Source organism: Gossypium hirsutum, chromosome A12 (genome assembly GCF_007990345.1).
Source record: "Gossypium hirsutum isolate 1008001.06 chromosome A12, Gossypium_hirsutum_v2.1, whole genome shotgun sequence".
NCBI classification, from domain to species: domain Eukaryota; kingdom Viridiplantae; phylum Streptophyta; class Magnoliopsida; order Malvales; family Malvaceae; genus Gossypium; species Gossypium hirsutum.
In genome coordinates this window covers 30,622,996-30,644,873 of record NC_053435.1, presented here as the reverse complement: position 1 = coordinate 30,644,873, position 21,878 = coordinate 30,622,996, and the positions used below count along the sequence as shown (strand labels likewise).

The 21,878-nt window shown below is 32.1% G+C and overlaps 1 protein-coding gene across 9 annotated transcripts; it reads left to right on the top strand.

Moving 5' to 3' along the window:
- Positions 1-349: 349 nt before the first annotated feature.
- Positions 350-3,850, top strand: LOC107935303 (uncharacterized). 9 transcript variants are annotated; one of them, XR_005906639.1, is made up of 5 exons: positions 414-795; positions 1,427-1,480; positions 1,658-1,772; positions 2,491-2,653; positions 3,372-3,850. XR_005906639.1 is itself a non-coding variant. In XM_016867897.2 (5 exons), the coding sequence occupies exons 3-5, from the start codon at positions 1,731-1,733 to the stop codon at positions 3,529-3,531; spliced, it is 393 nt and encodes a 130-aa protein (XP_016723386.1). In that variant the 5' UTR covers positions 416-795; positions 1,427-1,480; positions 1,658-1,730; the 3' UTR covers positions 3,532-3,850. The 9 variants fall into 9 exon arrangements, 3 of the variants coding, with proteins under 3 accessions (XP_016723386.1, XP_040939957.1, XP_040939956.1); XM_016867897.2 differs by having other exon boundaries at positions 416-795; positions 3,344-3,850; XM_041084023.1 differs by lacking the exon at positions 414-795 and adding an exon at positions 895-1,074 and having other exon boundaries at positions 3,344-3,850.
- Positions 3,851-21,878: the final 18,028 nt, after the last annotated feature.

The following is a 21,878-nucleotide window of genomic DNA, read 5'->3' as shown; positions in this document are numbered from 1 at the left end:
GTGACTAGGTTTTCTTTAAAGCAAAGACATTTTTCTTAAATCTTGAAAGCTTCAATTCTTGTATTTTTAAAAGTTTTATTTATATATTTAATATTATTAGAATAACCTTTTACTTTTTAATAGATTTTTAATATTTTCAAAGCTTGAATTTTCTAATATTAAATTAGAGTGTGTAAATATTAAAAATTAAATTATTATAAATAATTATCAAATTAATATAATAAATAAACGTTGAGTCTGAAATTTTTTATTATGTAAAATTTAAAATTATTAAATCATCTCTTGATGGTAAAGTTAACTACATATAATAAGATTCAATAATAATTACGATTAGTTAAATGATTGTTTTGTAATTCTTTATAGTTGATTAAGATGTTTTTTTTTTTTTTGAAATAAAGCTGACTGTTAATTAATAGAAAAGAGATGGTACCCAAAACCGGGTGCCATTAAAAGAAACAAGCTGCACTATTATCCCCTTTCACTAGAACTGAAAAAGGAACAGTCAGCTCAACACACTATCCTAGTTCAAGAATCCACGAGTGCCTGCAGCTAAGCCCGCCAGTAGCCTCCGGAATCCCACTCAGCACCGCCTTGGCTCAAACGCAGCAAAAAAAAAGAGCAGGGATAAGGAGGAAGAGATGGGCCTCAGAAAACAACATCGCCATCTCCTCCATGCTTCAACAATGTTATTCACAGCTAATCAGGTGGGTCCACCCACCACCGGTTCCACACCTGGATGGACCTCCTCAACCCAGAAAACCCTTTCCCTCCGTCGAAGCCTTCTAGTGTCAAGAGGTGAGCAACTCGATTTCCTTCTCTGTGAATATGGTGGAATCTGCAACTGCTAAAGTTCTCAGAAATACTTTGTGCATCTGCAATATAAGCACCCTGTTTGGTTCAATGTAATGGCATAACCATTACAATTCAATTCCATGGGCCCACCATAAACCCTTGTTTGGTTCAATGAAATGTCTATTACGGATGTTGCTGTTTAGTTTTCTATTCCCACTAACCACCGAATAGAGGCTGTATAGCATTCTTTGCCTCACCCTCTGAATTGCCATTCAGAGCACGGTAGGAACGCTGAAAGATTATTTTTTTCATTTTTGCCCTCATTGTTTCATCATCATCTTCTTTTCAACTACAGCCTCCATGTTCACTAACTTCTCCATTTACAAAGCCCTAAACACCATTGCCCCTCACCAACTGTCTGCATTTCTTTTACTTTGTATTTCATTTTCTTCCTTCCTAAAGTTTAGTTTAGTAACTCAAGTTTTTTCTGGCTGTGATGAATAAACATCCTCATCTATTTATTTTATGATCGTCTTTTGATATTGAAGAAAGCATTACCTCTTTTTCTTCTTTGTTTGAATTTTGTTTATTTTTCATGCTTTAATTTTGGCTTCTTTATCTTTGATCTAAGCAGGACCAAACAGCTTACCTTCCCAAATCCGAGCTAGTGCCTGAAAACCTTGAAAAGGTTAGAAAAAGAAAATCAAATAAATCAACAGCCCTCAGGCCTCAGTACCGGCGAACCCTGTTAATAGCCTGCTTCCCCTAAATATTTAGACTGTGGAACAACAAAGATAATTCATTAGCTTAATCAAATTGGGTATCTCTTATATCAACCTAAAATGAAGGCAAAAGTTGTGTGCAGGAAGCTGTATGACTACGTCTGATACGATCTCAAAGAAATAGCTTTCCCTTCTTCATTGACTGGTCCTCCCCACATGAAAAAGCGCCGCAAATTGACTTGGCACGAGCGTTTCTTGGTACTTCTCTTTTCCATTTTCTCTTCCGCAGTAAGAGTTTTGTTTGCTTATGATTTCTGGGTTTTAATGAATGAATGCTGTTAGATTCTGGGTTTCCCCCCTTTATATAATTGTATTTTTTTGATGGTTTATGATGGAGAAGTTATATTAGTACTGGATTGTAGTTTAGATATTACTTTCAATTTAAAGAGCATGGCTCTTTCATTTCTTCATCATGGTAAAACATTACAGTGAGCTTGGTTTGTTTTTTTTTTTTTTTTTTTGCGTGGTTGCTATTGCTGTAAGCAATAACATTTTAGAATTCTGAAGCCCTTTTTTGGAAGAAAAAAATGCATGGTTTTTTTACTTTAAATCAAGAACGTATGTCTGGAAGTACTTTATGTTTGAACTATTAGCAATTTCTACTCAAATATGATGATTTTGCCACTTCCTTTCTATAATATATTTTTTTGCTTTTGTTCCATTTAACAAATTTTAAAGAAGCATAATGGAAATTTGAAATCTCACAGATGCTAGCTGGTGATCAGGGTGAAAATTAGATCATTGGGATATTGAAATGATCAAATGACTTTTATGTACTGTTCTACTTACTTGATGGTTAACTTAACCACTTGAATGTCAAATAATGCTCAAGAGCCTATTATTTGCCCATGCGTTAGGGAATAAGAGGCATTTATTTTTAGTATATAATTAGTAAAAACCTGTCATCCTTCTTTAGGTCTTGAAGGAGGCCTCTAGGCTTTATGCTGCAAGTTGGGTAAGGGATATTGGTCCTGATCTTAGACCAAATGATTATAAGAAGGATGATGGGACTGAAGATAAATCCAATGGAGATAAGGGTAGGAGTACAGAGATAGAACCTTCGACCTTGGAGGATATTGGTGAGGAACTTTACTTTGTGGTTTCTTATCTTGAAATGTTCTGATGTATAAGTTGTCTGTAATGAATCAAGAAGTATATAGCAGGACCTGCAAAATATGCAGCATATTATATGTGCAATAAACTGTTAGATTCGTGCTTGAGACATCTTATGGAGGTCAAGGAACAAAGTCCCGTAATGCTTGAGTTCAGTTAGGTTTTCATTTCAATTTCCTTTTTCAGTAGAACTTGTCTGGAGGTAGAATGGAATTTATTCTTTGATTTCTTTTTCCCCTGGCTGCTCAGAGTCATCTGTGACTGCATTTTGTTTTATTATGTTGTTGGCACCTGTGTTCAAGTCTTATATTTTATGCTTCCATTGGCATATTTTTGGTGAATCCCTTCTTCACCAGGCCAAGGTTCAGTTATTAAGGTAGATATTAAATTACTATTTATCTCCAAGCAGTCTTAATTATCTGGGTTTCATTGTCTAGAGCCATTACTGTAACGATCATACCGTTATCTTATGCTACATAGGTACCTTTTTTTCTTCTTTTTGGTATCACTCTGAAGAATGATAGCATGATGTGCCATCTGCCAACATTCTATTTTCTGAACACCTTAATATATTTCTTTAATTGATTTTAGAAAGAAAATTTTTAACTCATGATAATTTTCTACTTTTTCTGTCATCATTTACCTTGCTGGTACAGCTTCTCTTTTTCAACTAAAATTTTTTAGGCCAAATTTCTCTAAAGCACATATCATGGAGCATCATATAGAGATGCTCTTAAAGAGTTTCATAGAAGGATATCAAGAAGGTATCCAGCAGATCATGGAGAAAAAGGAATATTCTTCTAAAGCACAGCAAGAAGGCAATACTGATAAAAATTCAACTTGATGGCTGATAAGTGCATAATCGGAGATGCATGTGAGTACTTCTCCAGCATACCTATTGTAGATACAAGTTTAGAGATTTGGTGGAGCTAAAATCTCAAGAATGATACGTCCTGAGAATTTTCCTGTATTGAGAAAGTGACCTTTAGAAACTACAAATGTAATGGGAATCTCCATTGACAATGGTGATGCTCTTTCCTTCTTATCATTTCATGTTTATTAGTTTTTGTTGTAGTTTAGTATTCGACGTGCTTGAGCTTGGAGAAATGTAAAAGAACCTTAATGCTTTATGTCTTTGTTAAGTGCAACTGAAGAATTACTTAGATATCTGCTGCCAGCTGCTTAATGGAGGCAGTTTGCATATAATACCTGATTTGCGCTTTTGCATTAGAGACCAATATGGTGCTCTTACACTGAAGAAACCAAAAACATGATTGACTGTGGAAGAAAAGATTGTTGTAGTCTCGGGGCTCTTTTAACTTTTCAGATCATTCGGCTGTAATTAGTTAGTTATTATTGTTTTTTCACCAAAAAAAAAAGGAAAAGATTGTTGTAGTCTTAAGTCGTATTAATTGAAGTAAAATTTGATTGCTGCTTTTGCTATTTTTTTCTTTTTCATTCTGCTTTTTCCCTTCTGGTTTTAGCATTTATTCAAAATAGCTAAAGCGTTATTAGCATTTATTCTTTTTCATGAGTTTTGATTTTTTTTTATTTCATTTTTGAAGGTTTTTATTTTACCAAACATTGCTATAAATAATTAATTTATTAAAGAGTATATCTTGTAATTAATTGTTGTTGTCATGTTATTATAAGGGATAAAATAAAATATAAAAAATTTGCCTTCTATTAAAAATTGATTATTATAATAAAATATTATTAGAGGATTGTCATATTGTGTAAAACTCATTTTTATATTCATGATTGTGACTTGTTTGCAAGAGAAGAGGTGAGAGGCTAGATTGAAGCAAATATATTAGGCATTAAAATATTCTTAATAATATTATTATATTAAAATTATTATTAAATATTATTAATAATTATATTAATAATGTTATTAAATTATATATTATTTTTATTAAATTGTATTTAATAATAATTATGTTAAAATATGACTAAATTATTTATTATTTTTTATTAAATATATTTAATAATAATCTTATTAAAATTTAATAACAATAACAATAACAATAATCATTTACCAAACAAAAAATTCTGCTAAGGGTAATTTGGTCATTTAAACCTTTTTCCTTATGCTATTATAACATTTATTCTATTCAACCAAACAATATAATACTATTACAGCCCTATGTCATTCCATTGAACCAAACAATTGAAATATTGATTACAGTTTTATTCCATTCACTCCAACCAAACGTGGCCTAATATTGGACCCATCTTCTCGTTCTAAGGTGAGTTTAGTAATCACCGTTTTGGAGTTACCCTTAACCAACACATTAGAAAAGCCCAACTCCAAAGCGAAGCGCGCGGCATGGACACATGCGAGGGCCTCTACAGCAAAAGGGTCCGAACTGTTTTGATCAAAGTGAACACAAGATCCCAGAACCAAACCATCACCGTCTCTCACCACAACACTTGAACTAAACTCTTTTGTAGCCCTCTTGAAGCCTGCATCAAAGTTAATCTTCACTGTCGGTGCTACCAGGGGAGATCATCGAACTTGTGCATGTGCACCTGAACCTAGGTAATGAAATCCCCTCCCTTTCGCCTTCCAATGTGTATGCTCGGATTGAATTGACTAAGGATTAATCTGTGGTACGTTTAATTTAGGTGACGTTAAAAATAGTGGATTCAAACGACAATGAGATTGGATATTGTAGTAGTGAGATTAGAAACGATAATGAAGTATGTGTTTGGATTGAAAAGCAGTTATAGCATTGAGATGAAAATAAAAAATGACTTTTAGGTACATTAGATTGAAAATGATATATAATAGAATTTTTTAAAATTATTTTACCTTTACGAAATTAAAATATCTAAATTTATAAATTCATTTAATAAAATATTAAAAAGCATCTTCCCGTAATTTATTATAAATATTTTAATTATTTATACAATCTATTTAAATTATTTACTAGATAAAATGATAATTATTTTTAATTATTATTTTATAGTTAGTTATTTTTTATAACAATGATAAATATTATTTTCACAAATAATAACATTATCTTTGAGTCAAATTTTGAAGTATTTACCTAGATAATTTTTGGTTTAAAGATGCAAAAAGTTCTCAATTTTTTCAAAAAAAAAATCTCCTACTTTTTTTTAATTCATTTGGGTACTTAAACTTTCATAATACATAAAAAAGGCCTTCAAACATTTCAAAAAAAAAAAGCCTTTATTTTTTTTGCACTCAATTGGGTACTTAAATTTTTAAAATGCATAGAAAAGACCCTCGAACTTTTTCAAAAAAAGCAATTAAGTCCCTACTTTTATTAAAAATTATAAAAAAATGATAAAAAATTAAAATCAATAAAAGCTATAAACATTATTAAATTTTAATAAAAAATTCAAATATTAAAAATTAGAAAAAATCGTAAAAATATAAAAAATTGTAAAATTTTATAAAAACATAAAAAATTATAAAATATACAGAAATATAAAAAATATATTAATTTTTATAAAGTCGTAAGAAAATTATACAAAAGGTATATAAATATAAATTTCGTAATAAAATTTATAAAAATTATCATACCAAAAAAAACATTTTATAATTTTTCTATAACTTTTATTGATTTTTATTTTTTTTATCATTTTTACGACATGTAACGCTGTGTTGCAACATATGATAACTGAAATTGAAAAAAAACTAGGGGTCCTTAATTTTTTTATGATTTTTATAAAATTTTATTTTTGACGATTTTTATAAAAAAAATTTCCATTTTTAATAAATTTCAAATTAAAATTTAATAATTTTCTAAAACTTATTATTTTTTTATTTTTTTTTCTAATTTTTAACAAGAGTAAGGGTTTAATTGCTTTATTGAAAAATTTTGAGGGTCTTTTTGATGCATTTTGAAAGCTCAAATACCCAATTGAGTGAAAAAAAGAGAGCAGGGGCTTAATTGCTTTTGTTTGAAGAAGTTTGAGGGCATTTTTGATTCATTTTGAAATAAGTGCTCAATTGACTGCAAAAAAAAAAGGAGCTTAATATTTTTCTATTTTGAAAAAGTTTGAGAGCTTTCTACAAAAAAATATAATAACATAAAATATAACAAGTTTCATTAATAATAGAAATTAGGTTATGATACAAAATTTCTTTACAAGGATGAATTCATTAAATTAGTCGTAATGGTTTCTCTTAACATTGTGATTTCAAGGTCATCTTTATTGTTAGGAGAATTCGATTCACTTCGATCATAATGGCTTAAAGAGATTGAAATGTCAGGAATATTATCAAATTGTCGAAAATTCTTATCATTAGACCAAGTATGTCTTTGAATGTAATTATGCAAAACCATTGTTGTAATAACAATTAAAACTTGCTTCTTGTATGAATAACTTGGAATATCTCTTAATATTGACCATTCTTTTCCACACTCTAAATATTCGTTCAATCGCAATAACGAAGAATGGACATGATTACAGATTTCTTTTTTTTTTATTCCAGACACTCGATGATTACCTTAGGGAAAATTAGGTAAATGATATCGTTCCCCTTTATATGGTCCTAGAAAATCTGCCATTTGTGGATATCCTGAATCCACAAGATAATATTTTTCTATAAAAAAGTAGAACATAATATCAAGTTTAAAATAATAAAAAAATTTAATATTGTTTTTATGTAATGATTAATTAAAAAAATAAACTTCAACCTAGTAGAGGGTATGAAAATTTTAATTCTTGCTTTTTAAGTGTTTACAAAAAAAAAATTACTGTCATGTGTTGTTTCTTCTCAACCAGGAAATGCAAAAATAAAGCACATGTTGAAGTGAAAAACTGTTATAATATTTTGAGTTGGTTCACCTTTCTTTCCGATATAAGGTATTTGACAAGAATGCGAAATGCATGTTTTTATATGTATTCCATCTGTGGGCCCAATACAATTTTTGAAAATAAATACAAGCAATGAGATAAAAATTAGAAATAATTTATATTTGAAAAATTAAACATGATTGAAATTAAATTAAGTTGTTATTATTGTTATATTTTGCATAGATGGACAAAATAAGTGATTTGAACTTTGGGGGAAGTGATAGTAATGATACAAGAGGTTTTTGTAGGACATATAATGTAGAGGTAGAGGAAGGTGGGAGTAAGTATGTAGGTGGGCCTAGTGGGGTTAATAAAGTCAACATTAGTGGGTTTCATGGTTAGAAAATGAGGTAGAAGTAGCTGGTAGTGAAATAGGCATATCAGAAGATGAATTAGATGATGAGGATGAAGAGATTCAAGAAATTAGGGTAAAACATAAAGAGTTTAGAGAAAAAATATTGTTTTGGCTTCTAGCATACATCTTGAAATTGATTTCGATAGCCTTCCTAGTGTGGGTAGTCTACAAGAAATCCAAACATGTCTTTTTCGATTTATAAAACCCAACACATATTTTTTAATTTGGGATGATCTTTGATAGTGCTCAGCAATTCAAGAAAGCCATAGCGGCGAAGAGATTTGATTTTAAGTATGAAAGGAATAAGATGATTAGGACTTGAGCAAGCTGCAAAGTTGAGGGATAACAAAGATGGGTTCTTCAAGATTAAGACATTAGTTAATGACTATTAGTGTTTTGTCACTTTTAGAAATAGAAGCACCAATTATAAATTTGTATAGTGTAAATATATACAATGTAACTAGTAGAAATGAATTGGAATGATTGAAATGAATTGAAATGATTGATTATTGCTTAGCTTTGCTATAGTTTTAACAAGTGTATTTATACACAATTATTGAGAAATAACTGCTACTAATTACTTGAGTAACAATTCACTAACAATACTAACAACCTAACAAACTCTTTTACAAATGATGTATTCTAACATTCACCCAACTTCCCAACCGGTAAAAATTGAAGAAGATGATGAGAACGAGCAAATCTAGACGTGGAAAAAGGTTTTGTGAGAATATCTACAACTTGATCGCATGCTAGAACTTCATCAACAACAAGAGAACCATCGATCACTTTTTCTCGAATAAAGAATAAGTCAAGTTCAACATGTTTAAACTTAGAATGCAAAACTGGATTAGCGACTACTGCAACAGCATTGGAGCTGTCAAACTATACAATCGGAGTGTTAGCAGAGCATAACTATAATTCTTTCAATAAAGAAACTAACCAAGTAACATCTGTAACATCTTGATTTTGGGCTTAGTCGAAACAGTGGTTTCGGGACCACAAATACGATGAGGAAAATTTTATTTTTATTATATTTTTATGGTCTACGATTTCATGGAATGATTTTGTGAAAATTTCGTTCAAAAATTTCGAGGTTTGGGCACTCAATTTAGTAAAAAAGACTAAATTGAAAAAAATACAAAAGTTGAGTTTTACATGTTTGAGGTGTCTAATTGTCATGAAATTTTAAATGGAAGGTCCTTAAATGATAATTAAACCATTGTATAACTTGTTGGACAAAAATGGCCTTGGTTGGGTAAAATTTGAAAGAATAGTAAAAAGGGCATTTTGGTCATTTAGGGGTAAAATAAATTAAAAGACAAATTTTAAACCCCAAATATTAAAAGACAAATTTTAAACCCCAAATGTGTCCCTTTCTTCTTGCTACAGCAAAATGTACCAAGAGCAGCCATGGTTTGGGTTTGGCCAAGCTTCCAAACTTAATAATCAAGGAATTCGATATTTGAGCTTAAATCAGGAAAATACAAGGTTATGGACTAGAATGGTCAATTGCCATTTCTGGATCCGAGGTAAGTTCGCGTGATTTAATAAGCCTATTATTCATGTTATTATTGATATACATGAAATATAATTTGTTATAATTGTATTGAATTTGATGTTAATAGAAATTTAATGGAATATGATATTTAAAAGAAATGGGTGATCACCGAGAATATGAGATCTTGCATATGATTGTCCTTTTTGCATGAGTGGTTGTGCAAAGAGATAGCACAGGTACGTACTCGAAACTTATGAGTACATGTTTGACATGTGAAATGAAATGGACTTGCGAAGAGAGTGCAAATGAAATAAGTTTTAGTATTGTTCAATTAATGGACACAAACGGTGATTTGTGGTTGATGAATTGAGATTAAATGAGGAAATCTCGGTTGAAGCTTCAAAATGGAAAAATGTGGTGCTAAGTGGATATACCACGATTACACATATTGATACATGTAACGTGGTGCTAAGTGGATATGCCACGGTTACATATATTGATTCATTAACGTGGTGCTAAGTGGATATACCACAATTACACATATTGATACATGTAACGCGGTGCTAAGTGGATATGCCACGGTTACATATATTGATTCATTAACGTGGTGCTAAGTGGATATACCACGGTTAAACATGTAACGTAGTGCTAAGTGGATATGCCACGGTTACATATATTGATTAATTAATGTGGTGCTAAGTGGATATAACACGGTTAAACATGTAACGTGGTGCTAAGTGGATATGCCATGGTTATACATGTTAATTTGTAACGTGGTGCTAAGTGCGTATGCCATAATTACATGTTAGCCCAATAGTGTGGAGCTATGTGCTAAAACCACCGGATATTGTTACTTTCCGAAGTGTTCACAGGAAGAAACAAGTTTGCTAAATGAAATTTAACGTGAAAAAAATGTGGGATAATACCGTAATATGAATATATGAATTTTGAATTATGAGTTAGATATGTGATTGAATTTTTGATAAGTATTATCTTGAAAGTTGATAATAACAAATTTTAGTGAAGGAATGAAATTTGGGATAAACAGTCTAAAACAGCAGCAGGGGGTGACTTTGAAAAATCACCAAAAATAGTATAAGTTAAACTAGAAGTGGAATGGATATGGAATTAAAGCTTATTGAATCTATTTTCATATAAAAGAAACAGAGCAAACAAAGGAATTCTTTATTTTTAGGTATTTGTATTTTTGTAAGACTGGTTTAGACTGATTTCGTGATCCTCTGTTCTGAATTGTAAAAATCATTAAAAATTGAAAACAAATATTTAAGGAACATAATTTATATGGTTGTATTCATTATTCAATTTATTTTCAGAATAAAGAAATAAGAACCTTATTTGAATTTGGTAGCAAAAGATAATTAAATTTTAGTGAAGAGTGGTCAAAACTGTCAAACAGAAAAACAGGGGAGACTTTAAATAATAAACTTTACTTATTGGACGGACCAAAAATTCTGAAAATTTTATTGTGGAAATAAATTTGAGTCTAGTTTTTGGAAAAATTTACGGATATTAATTTTGAGTTTTGTAGCTCCAGATATAAATGATTTAATGACTGTGACACAAGAAAATAGTTTAACCAGAACATGTGTAAATGTAAAATTGGGATAGTTTTACTATGGAAAGCATGTTAGTAAATTGTTTATTATTTTCATGCGAGTTTACTAAGTGTAAAGCTTACCCCCTCCTTTCCATTTCTTTTAGTGTTGTCAGGTTAACTCGGGGTTGGAGATCGTCGGAGGCAGCATCACACTATCAAGCCAACACCTTGACAGTATAAACACATATGCTAGAATTATCAAGTGAGTGGCATGTATAGGGACCTAGTTTTATAACATGTGTTATTATAATTTGGCCAAATATATTGGTCTTTAGTGAGCTAATGATTCTGACTTATAAATCTAGCTATTCATGTTATGTCTGATATTGGTGATGTGCATATGCTTGTTTGCCATGCATGGTTGGTAATATGTTATGTGTTGTTGTAAGAATGCCATGCTTGTGTCTTGATTGTGAATATTTAATTACTCAAATATGCCATGTCAATTGCTATGAAAATGTATAAGTGTATGTAGGTAATTAAGGGTGACAATTGGCTTGGAAATAGCCTTGAAATTGACCACACGGCCCAATCTACACTGGCATGTGACTCTCCGAAGCAAGAAAATTAGATAAGTTGCCCAAAGATTTTCAAAGTTCTTGGTTTAGTCTCGAACCTCCCCAATGTATGTTATAGGTTTCGAAGACCTATATAAGGGACGATATGCATGTGTTCGAGATGTTTTAATTTTTGATGAAAATTTTGTGGCCCGGTTTTGCATGTTGTGAATGTTTAAGTCCGGTAACGCCTCGAACCCTGTCCCGACGTTGGATACGAGTGAGGCGTGTTACATTTAGTGGTATCAAAGCTCTGGTTTAGTCAGTTCTCGGACTAACCTAACATGTGTAAAATTTCAAATATACATGCCACTAATCCGTGATAGTGTAATGTATCCCGACGCGTATGAAGCCACTTTGTTTAGACAAAGGTACTCTCCAACCGAGCTACACCGACCATGTTGAATGTGATGAGAAAATATTCGAGTAAAGTATAGTTATGACGAACTGAAACTTGAAAAGGTACGAATGAGGATTCATGAAATGTGTACATGGTGAAATGAGCTTATCTATGATTAATAGATAATTCCATGATGTATATGATCGATTTATTTGAACAAATGCATGTGTTTGAGTAACTAATAAAAAATATTGATAAGATGAATATTCATGTATATTTGCTGGGATGATTATGATTGGTAAGCTCGTATAACTTGAGTAAATGTATTAAATTGCTTGGACTGATATATATGATTGTAATGATATGTATATGATGATGTGTAAGATGAAAGTTTAGACTGTGATGTACTTATCCATGTTTGTTTGGCCCTTATATGATATTATGTGCTTGACTTGTCTGATTTAATGAATGGATAAGTAAGATTATCTAGGAAACATGGAAATACATATATAAGTACACTTGTTTAAATAAGATAACTGGAAAGTGAGTGTAAAATCAATATGAATGTTAGTTACTCGAAATGAATGACATGATTGAAATATGATTGCTATGATGAAAACTGTGTTACATGTATATGAGAGTTGAGTCATAGGCCCTATGACCCCCTCCCCCTTACCAAAGTGGTGTTTTATAATGGAAATTCCTGAGATTTATGTTGAATGAGTTTCCAGGTGAGAAACCAAAGAGTTCAATGATGGAATGGTTATAAGCATTATTAGAGATTGAGAATGGGTTGATAAGTACAGACATGACCTAGAAAGATATCGGATTGACCGAAAGATTGTTTAATTTTTGCAACATCGCAGTTAGTGAAAAATGTTAATTTTGGTAAAACGATCTATCCTAGTATGACGTCGAGAAATGTATCAATTGAAATTACCTCATGAATTGGTTTTCTTAGTAAAGGGAATATTATAGAATTTGGGACAGCAGAAATAGTTAAAAGAATAATGTTCGAAATATGAAATTTCCAAGCATGGTAATTACAGTGAACAATTTGTGATTGTCTCTATTGAGATATGGTATGAGACTATCTGACACTGGAAATATTATTGGGGCTATCTAATCCCTGATGAATTCTTATATTGTGAAAATGTTCCCTGATCTTAACGTTAGACAAATGTGTTGTCAGTTCGATTGGATTATAATCTATATGGTTCTGTTTTTCTCTAGTATTTTGTTATATTCCGCCTGTTGGGAATCGATGAGAAATTGTGTATGGTACCATGATTCTGTTTCTACCGATCATTGCTCTGATTGATTTTATATATATGAGAAGCATACAGTTCTGGTCGTATATGTTTTCAATGGTTTGGAATGATGTTATTTTGGATTTCTTTTCTTTGAAAAAAAAACATTGGGGTCTTTTATATTTTTATGAGTCTGGTTCTCGGTCTTCTGATGCAGTGCTGTAAATGATTTATCATGGATTTCTTTATCTTGAATTTCCTTATTCTATGTTTCTCCGTTTCAGATTTCTCTATCTTGGGTTTTCTGGATATTTTATCTTGTAACTTGTTGATCATGACTTGCACTTAGAGCATGACCTCCAACTTGTGATTGATGTATATAAAGAACAAGTATGACTATACCTCTGAATTGATCCTGATAATGTGGTGAAATTTGAAGTCCCAATGTGTATGGTGGATTTCCTTTCTCAAGTAAGTTAATCAGAGTTAATGTATTCAGTTGAGGTATCAGTAATACTTATGTTAATGCATTTGTTATGGTCTTCGATTGGCATGATGAGTGAATTTGGAATGATGCATGTTCAATCGTTTTGTTGACTAGAAGAGAGAATTTCTTGAAATATCAATTACGGATGAATAAGGTCAACTTGATTGTTCAATCTGTATGGAATATATGTCTAGAATTTAATGAGATGTGCATGCTTGAGAATAAGATTTTATTTCTTCACGGGTAAAAAAGACGACTAGTCTAATTAAGAAGTGTATGTTTCCTAGAAGAATCGTATGCAATAAGAAGATTTGATATTGTTAATGTGAAGATAATCTGGTTATTAAAAAAATGTTGAAACGATCATTGTTTATCTTTGAGTACAAATTCTTGAAATGTTTAAAGTTTAAAGTTGTATAGCAAGAATCATCAGAATTATTTTTTTTGCCGTTTGGGAATTAGAATGGAAATAGAAAAGGTTAATATGGATTTTCTTGTCTGGATCATTCCTGTCCTTGGAAGAGGAAAGTGATATGTAGCGTTGTTAAACGTTATGAGATCTGTAAATTATGCTGGTATACCCGAATGTCTGCTTACCAGATTCATAGAATTTCATGTCTTTATGAATTTTGGATATCATGGTATTTTAATCTCCACCAATCGAATTGAGATCCGAGTTTCATATCATGATTTCTTTGGAAAGCCAGAAGAGGCTTGAAATAAAAAGTAGATGAGGGTTGAATTGACAAATAATTGGACTGTGTGAAATTATAAAGAGTATAAGGTTGAGATGAACTGACTAGTTTTACTATTCGAATCTGAAAAGATTCGGGTGCGAATGTATATGTAACATGATGGTATGGATCAGACTTTTGAGTACATGAGCTTTCTGGTAGAGATTAAGTTTCAGTAAAAGTTTTGTAAAGTGAATACCACTTATGATTTTTGTGTGTAAAATTTAAAAAGATAGGTAGTAAAAGTTTAGCTTGAGTGAAAGTTCTTTAACATTGGTTATAGGATTGAAGAATCCAAGTGAAAAACCAAAATCACTTTTCTGGTGAGATTTTCGGGGACGAAAATCCCTAAAGGGGGGAGAAATGCAACATCCTGATTTTGGGCTTAGTAGAAATAGTGGTTTCGGGACCACAAATCCGATGAGAAAAATTTCATTTTTATTATATTTTTATGATCTACGATTTCAGGGAATGATTTCGTGAAAATTTTGTTTAAAAATTTCGAGGTTTGGACACTCAATTTAGTAAAAAGGACTATATTGTAAAAAGTGCAAAAGTTGAGTTTTACATGTTAGAGGTGTCTAATTGTCATGAAATTTTAAATGGGAGGTCCTTCAATGATAATTAAACCATTGTATAACTTGTTGGACAAAAATGGCCTTGGTTGGGTAAAATTTGAAAGAATAGTAAAAAAGACATTTTGGTCATTTAGGGGTAAAATAAATTAAAAGACAAATTTTAAACCCGAAATGTGTCCCTTTCTTCTTGCTACAGCAGAATGTACCAAGAGAAGCCATGGTTACGGTTTGGCCAAGCTTTCAAGCTTAATAATCAAGGAATTCGAGATTTGAGCTTAAATCGGGAAAATACAAGGTTATGGACTAGAATGGTCAATTGCCATTTCTGGATCCGAGGTAAGTTCGCGTTATTTAATAAGCCTATTATTCATGTTATTATTGATATACATGAAATATAATTTGTTATAATTGTATTGAATTTGATGTTAATAGAAATTTGATGGAATATGATATTTAAAAGAAATGGGTGATTACCGAGAATATGAGATCTTGCATATGATTGTCCTGTTTGCATGAGTGATTGTGCAAAGAGATAGCACAGGTACGTACTCGAAACTTATGAGTACATGTTTGACATGTGAAATGAAATGGACCTGGGAAGAGAGTGCAAATGAAATAAGTTTTAGTATTGTTCAATTAATGGACACAAACGATGATTTGTGGTTGATGAATTGAGATTAAATGAGGAAATCTCGGTTGAACCTTCAGAATAGAAAAACGTGGTGCTAAGTGGATATACCACGGTTATACGTGTAACGTGGTGCTAAGTGGATATACCACGATTACACATATTGATACATGTAACGTGGTGCTAAGTGGATATGCCACGGTTACATATATTGATTTATTAACGTGGTGCTAAGTGGATATACCACAATTACACATATTGATACATGTAACGTGGTGCTAAGTGGATATGCCACGGTTACATATATTGATTAATTAACGTGGTGCTAAGTGGATATAACATGGTTAAACATATAACGTGGTGCTAAGTGGATATGCCATGGTTATACATGTTAATTTGAAACGTGGCGCTAAGTGCGCATGCCACTATTACATGTTAGCCCAATAGTGTGGAGCTATATGCTAAAACCACCGGATATTGTTACTTTCCGAAGTGTTCATCGGGAGAAACAAGTTTGCTAAATGAAATTTAACGTGAAAAAAAAATGTGGGATAATACCGAAATACGAATATATGAATTTTGAATTATGAGTTAGATATGTGATTGAATTTTTGATAAGTATTATCTTGAAAGTTGATAATAAGAAATTTTAGTGAAAGAATGAAATTTGGGATAAACAGTCTAAAACAGCAGCAGGGGGTGACTTTGAAAAATCACAAAAAATAGTAGAAATTAAACTAGAAGTGGAATGAGATATGGAATTAAAGATTATTGAATCTATTTTCATATAAAAGAAATATAGAAAACAAAGGAATTCTGTATTTTGAGATATTTTTATTTTTGTAAGACTGGTTTAGACTGATTTCGTGATCCCCTGTTCTGAATTGTAAAAATCATTAAAAATTGAAAACAAATATTTAAGGAACATAATTTATATGTTTGGATTCCTTATTGAATTTATTTTCAGAATAAAGAAACAAGAACCTGATTTGAATTTGGTAGAAAAATATAATTAAATTTTAGTGAAGAGTGGTCCAAACTATCAAACAGAAAAATAGGGAGACTTTAAATAATAAAATTTACTTATTGGATGGACAAAAAATTCTGAAAATTTTATGGTGGAAATAAATTTGAGTCTAGTTTCTGGGAAAAGTTATGAATCTTAATTTGGAGTTTTGTAGCTCCAGATATTAATGATTTAATGAATGTGATGCAAGAAAACAGTTTAACCAGAACATGTGTAAATGTACAATTGAGATAGTTTTACTATGGAAAGCATGTTAGTAAATTGTTTATTATTTTCATGCGAGCTTACTAAGCGTAAAGCTTACCCCCTCCTTTCCATTTCTTTTAGTGTTGTCAGGTTAACTTGGGGTTGGAGATCGTCGGAGGTAGCATCACACTATCAAGCCAACACGTTGACAGTATAAACACATATGCTAGAATTATCAAGTGTGTGGCATGTATAGGGACCTAGTTTTATAACATGTGTTATTATAATTTGGCCAAATATATTGGTATTTAGTGAGCTAATGATTTTGACTTATAAATCTAGCTATTCATGTTATGTCTGATATTGGTGATGTGCATATGCTTGTTTGCCATGCATGGTTGGTAATATGTTATGTGTTGTTGTAAGAATGCCATGCTTGTGTCTTGATTGTGAATATATAATTACTCAAATATGCCATGTCAATTGCTATGAAAATGTATAAGTGTATCTAGTAATTAAGGGTGACAACTGGCTTGGAAAATAGCCTTGAAATTGACCACACGGCCCAATCCACTCGGGCGTGTGACTCTCCGAAGCAAGAAAATTAGATAAGTTGCCCAAAGATTTTCAAAGTTCTTGGTTTAGTCCCGAACCGCCCCAATGTATGTTATAGGTTTCGAAGACCTATATAAGGGACAATATGCATGTGTTCGAGATGTTTTAATTTTTAGTGAAAATTTTGTGGCTCGGTTCTGCATGTTGTGAATGTTTAAGTCCGGTAACACCTTGAACCCTGTCCCGACATTGGATATGGGTGAGGGGTGTTACAACATCAGAAGCTGCAGCAGTGAAACTTCTGTACTTAGCCTTAGTAGTGGAGTGAGACAGAACTTGTTGCTTCTTAGAACACTTGGAGATAAGAGTAGCTCCAAAATACACACATTAGCGAGTAGTCTATCATCTATCATCAAAGTCTAAGCACCAGTTAGCATCAACATAGCCAACCAGTGATAGTCTTTCAGAGGGTTGAAAAACCAACCCATAATCAAATGTGCCACATAAGTACCGTAAAATCCGTTTTAGAGTAGTCAAATGAGTATTAGTGGTCGTATGCATAAACTGAAAAATATGATTGACAGCATAAGCAATGTCAGGTTACGTGAAAACCACATATTGCAACGCCCCAACAAGACTTCTATATTTGGTAGGATCATCAAGAAGAACTCCTTCATTCTTAGAAAAAATAGAAGAACTAATCATGGGTGTGTGAACACCCTTGGCATTAGCTAAAGAACTTCTGTCAAGAAGATTAAGGATATACTTACGTTGGCAGAGATAAAGACTCCCATTTGTTAACCGAGTAACCTCATTGTTCAGAAATAATGAAGGGATCCCATGTCCTTAAGAGAAAACTCATCGTGTAACTATTGAACAATATCGTCAATACTTTCAGGTACATCTCCGGTAATGACAATATTGTCCACATACACTAACACATACATACTAAACTCATTAGTAACCCGAACAAATACTGAAGCATCAAATTTTGATAAAACAAAACTAGTGAGATAAGAAACCATTTCAACTTATCAAACCATGCTCGTGGAGTCTGGCATAGCCCATACAAAGCTTTCGTCAGCCGACATGCCAAAGACTCTCCATTCACACCATATTGAACATATCTGAGGGGTTGTTGCATGTACACTTCTTTAGTAAGATTACCATTAAAAAATGCATTATTAACATCAACCTGACGCAGCTGCCAATTTTTGGACAAAACAACAAATAAAATAGTCTGAATAGTAGCAGGTTTAGCAACTGGAGTAAATGTCTCTTTAAAATTACACGTTGGTACTTGAGAGTAACCCTTTGTTACTAACTGAGCCTTTCATCAAGACATATTACCATCGGGATTCTTTTTTACTTTGAACAACCAATCGCCTTCTGTCTCGGCGACAAGGAAACTAGTTCCCAGGTGGAATTTTTAAACAATATATCATACTCAGCCTGTGCTGCCAACAACCATTCTTCACTAGAAAATGCTTCAGCAATAGTGTGCGGCTCATGTTCAAGAACTTCAACAGACAAAGCTTTGGGTTTAAAAAATCCTTCTTTGGATCATGTAGCCATGTGATGTGTATTACCCATAGGCGAAGATATGAAAGGAACAATCAGAGTGGTATGACTTAAGTCCTTCGGTGTAGTAGACAGAGTGTCTTGATTACAATCAGCAACACTCAAATCAATCTGTAAATCTGTCAGTTCTATTGTGGCATGAGAATTAGTGTTAGCAGACGAGTCATGGGACAGAGGACTGGGACTTGAGAATTCAGTCAGCCTATTAGATAGAGACTGCATAATAGGAACATAAGTGGAGACACACCTACAGGACTGGGAAGGAACCACAGAACTTTCAAGATATAGAAATCGACGTCCATCAAACACGTGTCAAGAAACAATAGCCTTACCATTCGATGTAAGACATTGATACCCTTTATGTTGAGGATTGTATCCTAAAAACGTGCACGACTAAGGTCGAAATTTTAGCTTGTGATTATTAAATAGGCGCAAATATGGAAAACAACATCAAAAAAATCGCAGATGATCATACGTTGAGTCCTTACCATGGAGAATCTTGTAAGGAGATTGATCTTTCAAGACTGAGGTAGGTAGCCTACTTATTAAATGCATAGCACAAGTAAAACCATAACCCTAAAATTTCATAGGCAGATTCACTTGAGCTAAAAGGGTAAGACCTATTTCAATAATATGTCCGTGTTTCTGTTTGGCCACACCATTCTACTCTGACGTATGTGGACACGAGACCTGATGAACAATACCATGCTGAGTTAGAACCATTGTGAATGCCCTAAACTCGCCACCCCAATCGCTTTGAAATTATTTGATATCTTTCCCAAACTAAGTTTTAACCAACTTCCGAAATTGAGTAAAACAACCAATGGCCTGAGACTTTCGCTAAATGAGAAATAACTAAGGAAAGTGACTAAACATATCAACAAATGAGACATAGTACCAATTACTACTATATGCAACAGACGCAGGTCCCCATAAATTAGAAACAACCAAATCAAAAGGACAAGTATATTCAGTAGTAGATTTCAAAAAAGACAACTTATGAGATTTTCCTTTTTGAAAATTATTACAAACATTATCAAGAGAACCTTTATTTGAAACAATATAACATTTATCTAAAACTGAACGAACAATGCGAGTAGAGGGATGACCAAGTCAACGGTGTCATAATGCAAAAATGTCATAGCTAGTGGAGTTGGTCTAAAGTCCAGTATTATGAACAGAAGGAAAAACATTGCTTCTAATAGGAGAAACTGGTGAAAACTAATAGAGCCCATCACAAGTGTGGCCCTGTAACAAAATTCCCCAAGTCTAAATGTCCTTAACCACATAGTGAAACGGGTAAAATTCAAAGAAGACATTATTTTCTCTAGCAAACTGTGAAACAAATAAAAATTTTTTTCGTATATTTGACACACATAAAATATTAGACAAATGAAGCAGCTTATTCTTTGTAGTCAATGTAGCATGAGACCCATCACACATTAAATGAGGAGTTGTACCTAAGTATGGCGAGGATTCATTCAGGGCAGAGGCCTTCTTGTAGACATGATGTGCAGCTCTCGAATCAGGATACCACGACGAAGTTCCCACAGGCATAGGAACATAGGAATCAACATTACCAAAACTGGACCCATATTGGGCTGTATTCACATTATGTAACAGCCCGTTTCCAGCAAAGTTGGAATAGTGGTTTCGGGACCACAAATTCGATTCTGAAAGATAAATTATTTTAATGTTATTTTATGATCTATAGAATTATAAAATTATCGTGTGAAAATTTTGTTGAGAAATTTTACTGATTACATATCTAATTTGATGAAAGGACCAAATTGCATAAAATGCAAAAGTTGAGTTCTAGTAGCTATATGTATCAAATATCTATGGAATTCAAAATTTGAGGTCCTTATATGGAAAATAGACCAATTAGTGGGTTAGTACATGAGGATGATTACTCATCAATTGAAAATTAGAAAAAGAAAAGGATGAAATTGGAAAGAAAAGATAAAAAGATGATAAATTAATAAAATAAACAAAATATCATCATTTTTATCATCTTTCCCAATTAAAAAGACATGGAAACCCTAGTTATTGAGCTTGAAGATGGAAAAGCTTATTTTACATAATTAAGTATGTTTTCATGTCTTTTTTTTAGTAATTTTTATATTTTCGAGATCGTATCGCTTAATTTACCTATCTCGGGGATTAATTTGAAAAGTTATTAAAGTATTAAAATTTTTCCATGGATGAGTATGCTAGAATTTTAAAGTTTATGGTAGAAAATGAAAGGTTGTTGATAGATAAACAACTTTTACAAAGAGAATTGTGATGAAATTATGATTTAGGGTCTAAATTGAAAAAATGTAAAACCCATGGAAAAATTCTGATTTTTTTGAAACACATGGACTACTATCATGATATATAAACATTAGTTAGGCTTGGAATAAGGATTATATTGCACAAATTTCATTTTTCGAGCTTAGGGATGAAATCATCATTTATTAAAAGTTTAGGGGCAAAATAGTAATTTTGTCAAAGATGTGAATTGAATTGAAATGGACATGAATTGATATTAAATTTACTCGTATAAATCTAGATAGATCAAATTCTAGGTTAGAATGAGGATAAGAGAATATCAGATTAGTAGATATTATGTACACGAATATTTGTCGAGGTAAGTTCGTGTAACTAAATTATGTATATTTATATGTTTGAATTGAATGTTGTGTATATGTGAGTTGTATAAATACTATGAATATATGAAATTGATCACATATATGAAAGTGCCTGATAAAAGTTAAGTCTCGTTTGAAATAATGAAATACGATGGATACAAAATTTCCTATATTGGTTGTGGTTCAACATATGTTGTGAACACACCATAGCTCTTATGAGCATCTTGTTATTAGCCCTATTAAGCTTCTTGTTATATAGTTTCACAAGCATCCTGATCGGTAGTAATCTTGCAGGTGTTGCAGACTATCGCAGCTCTTAGTGAGCGTC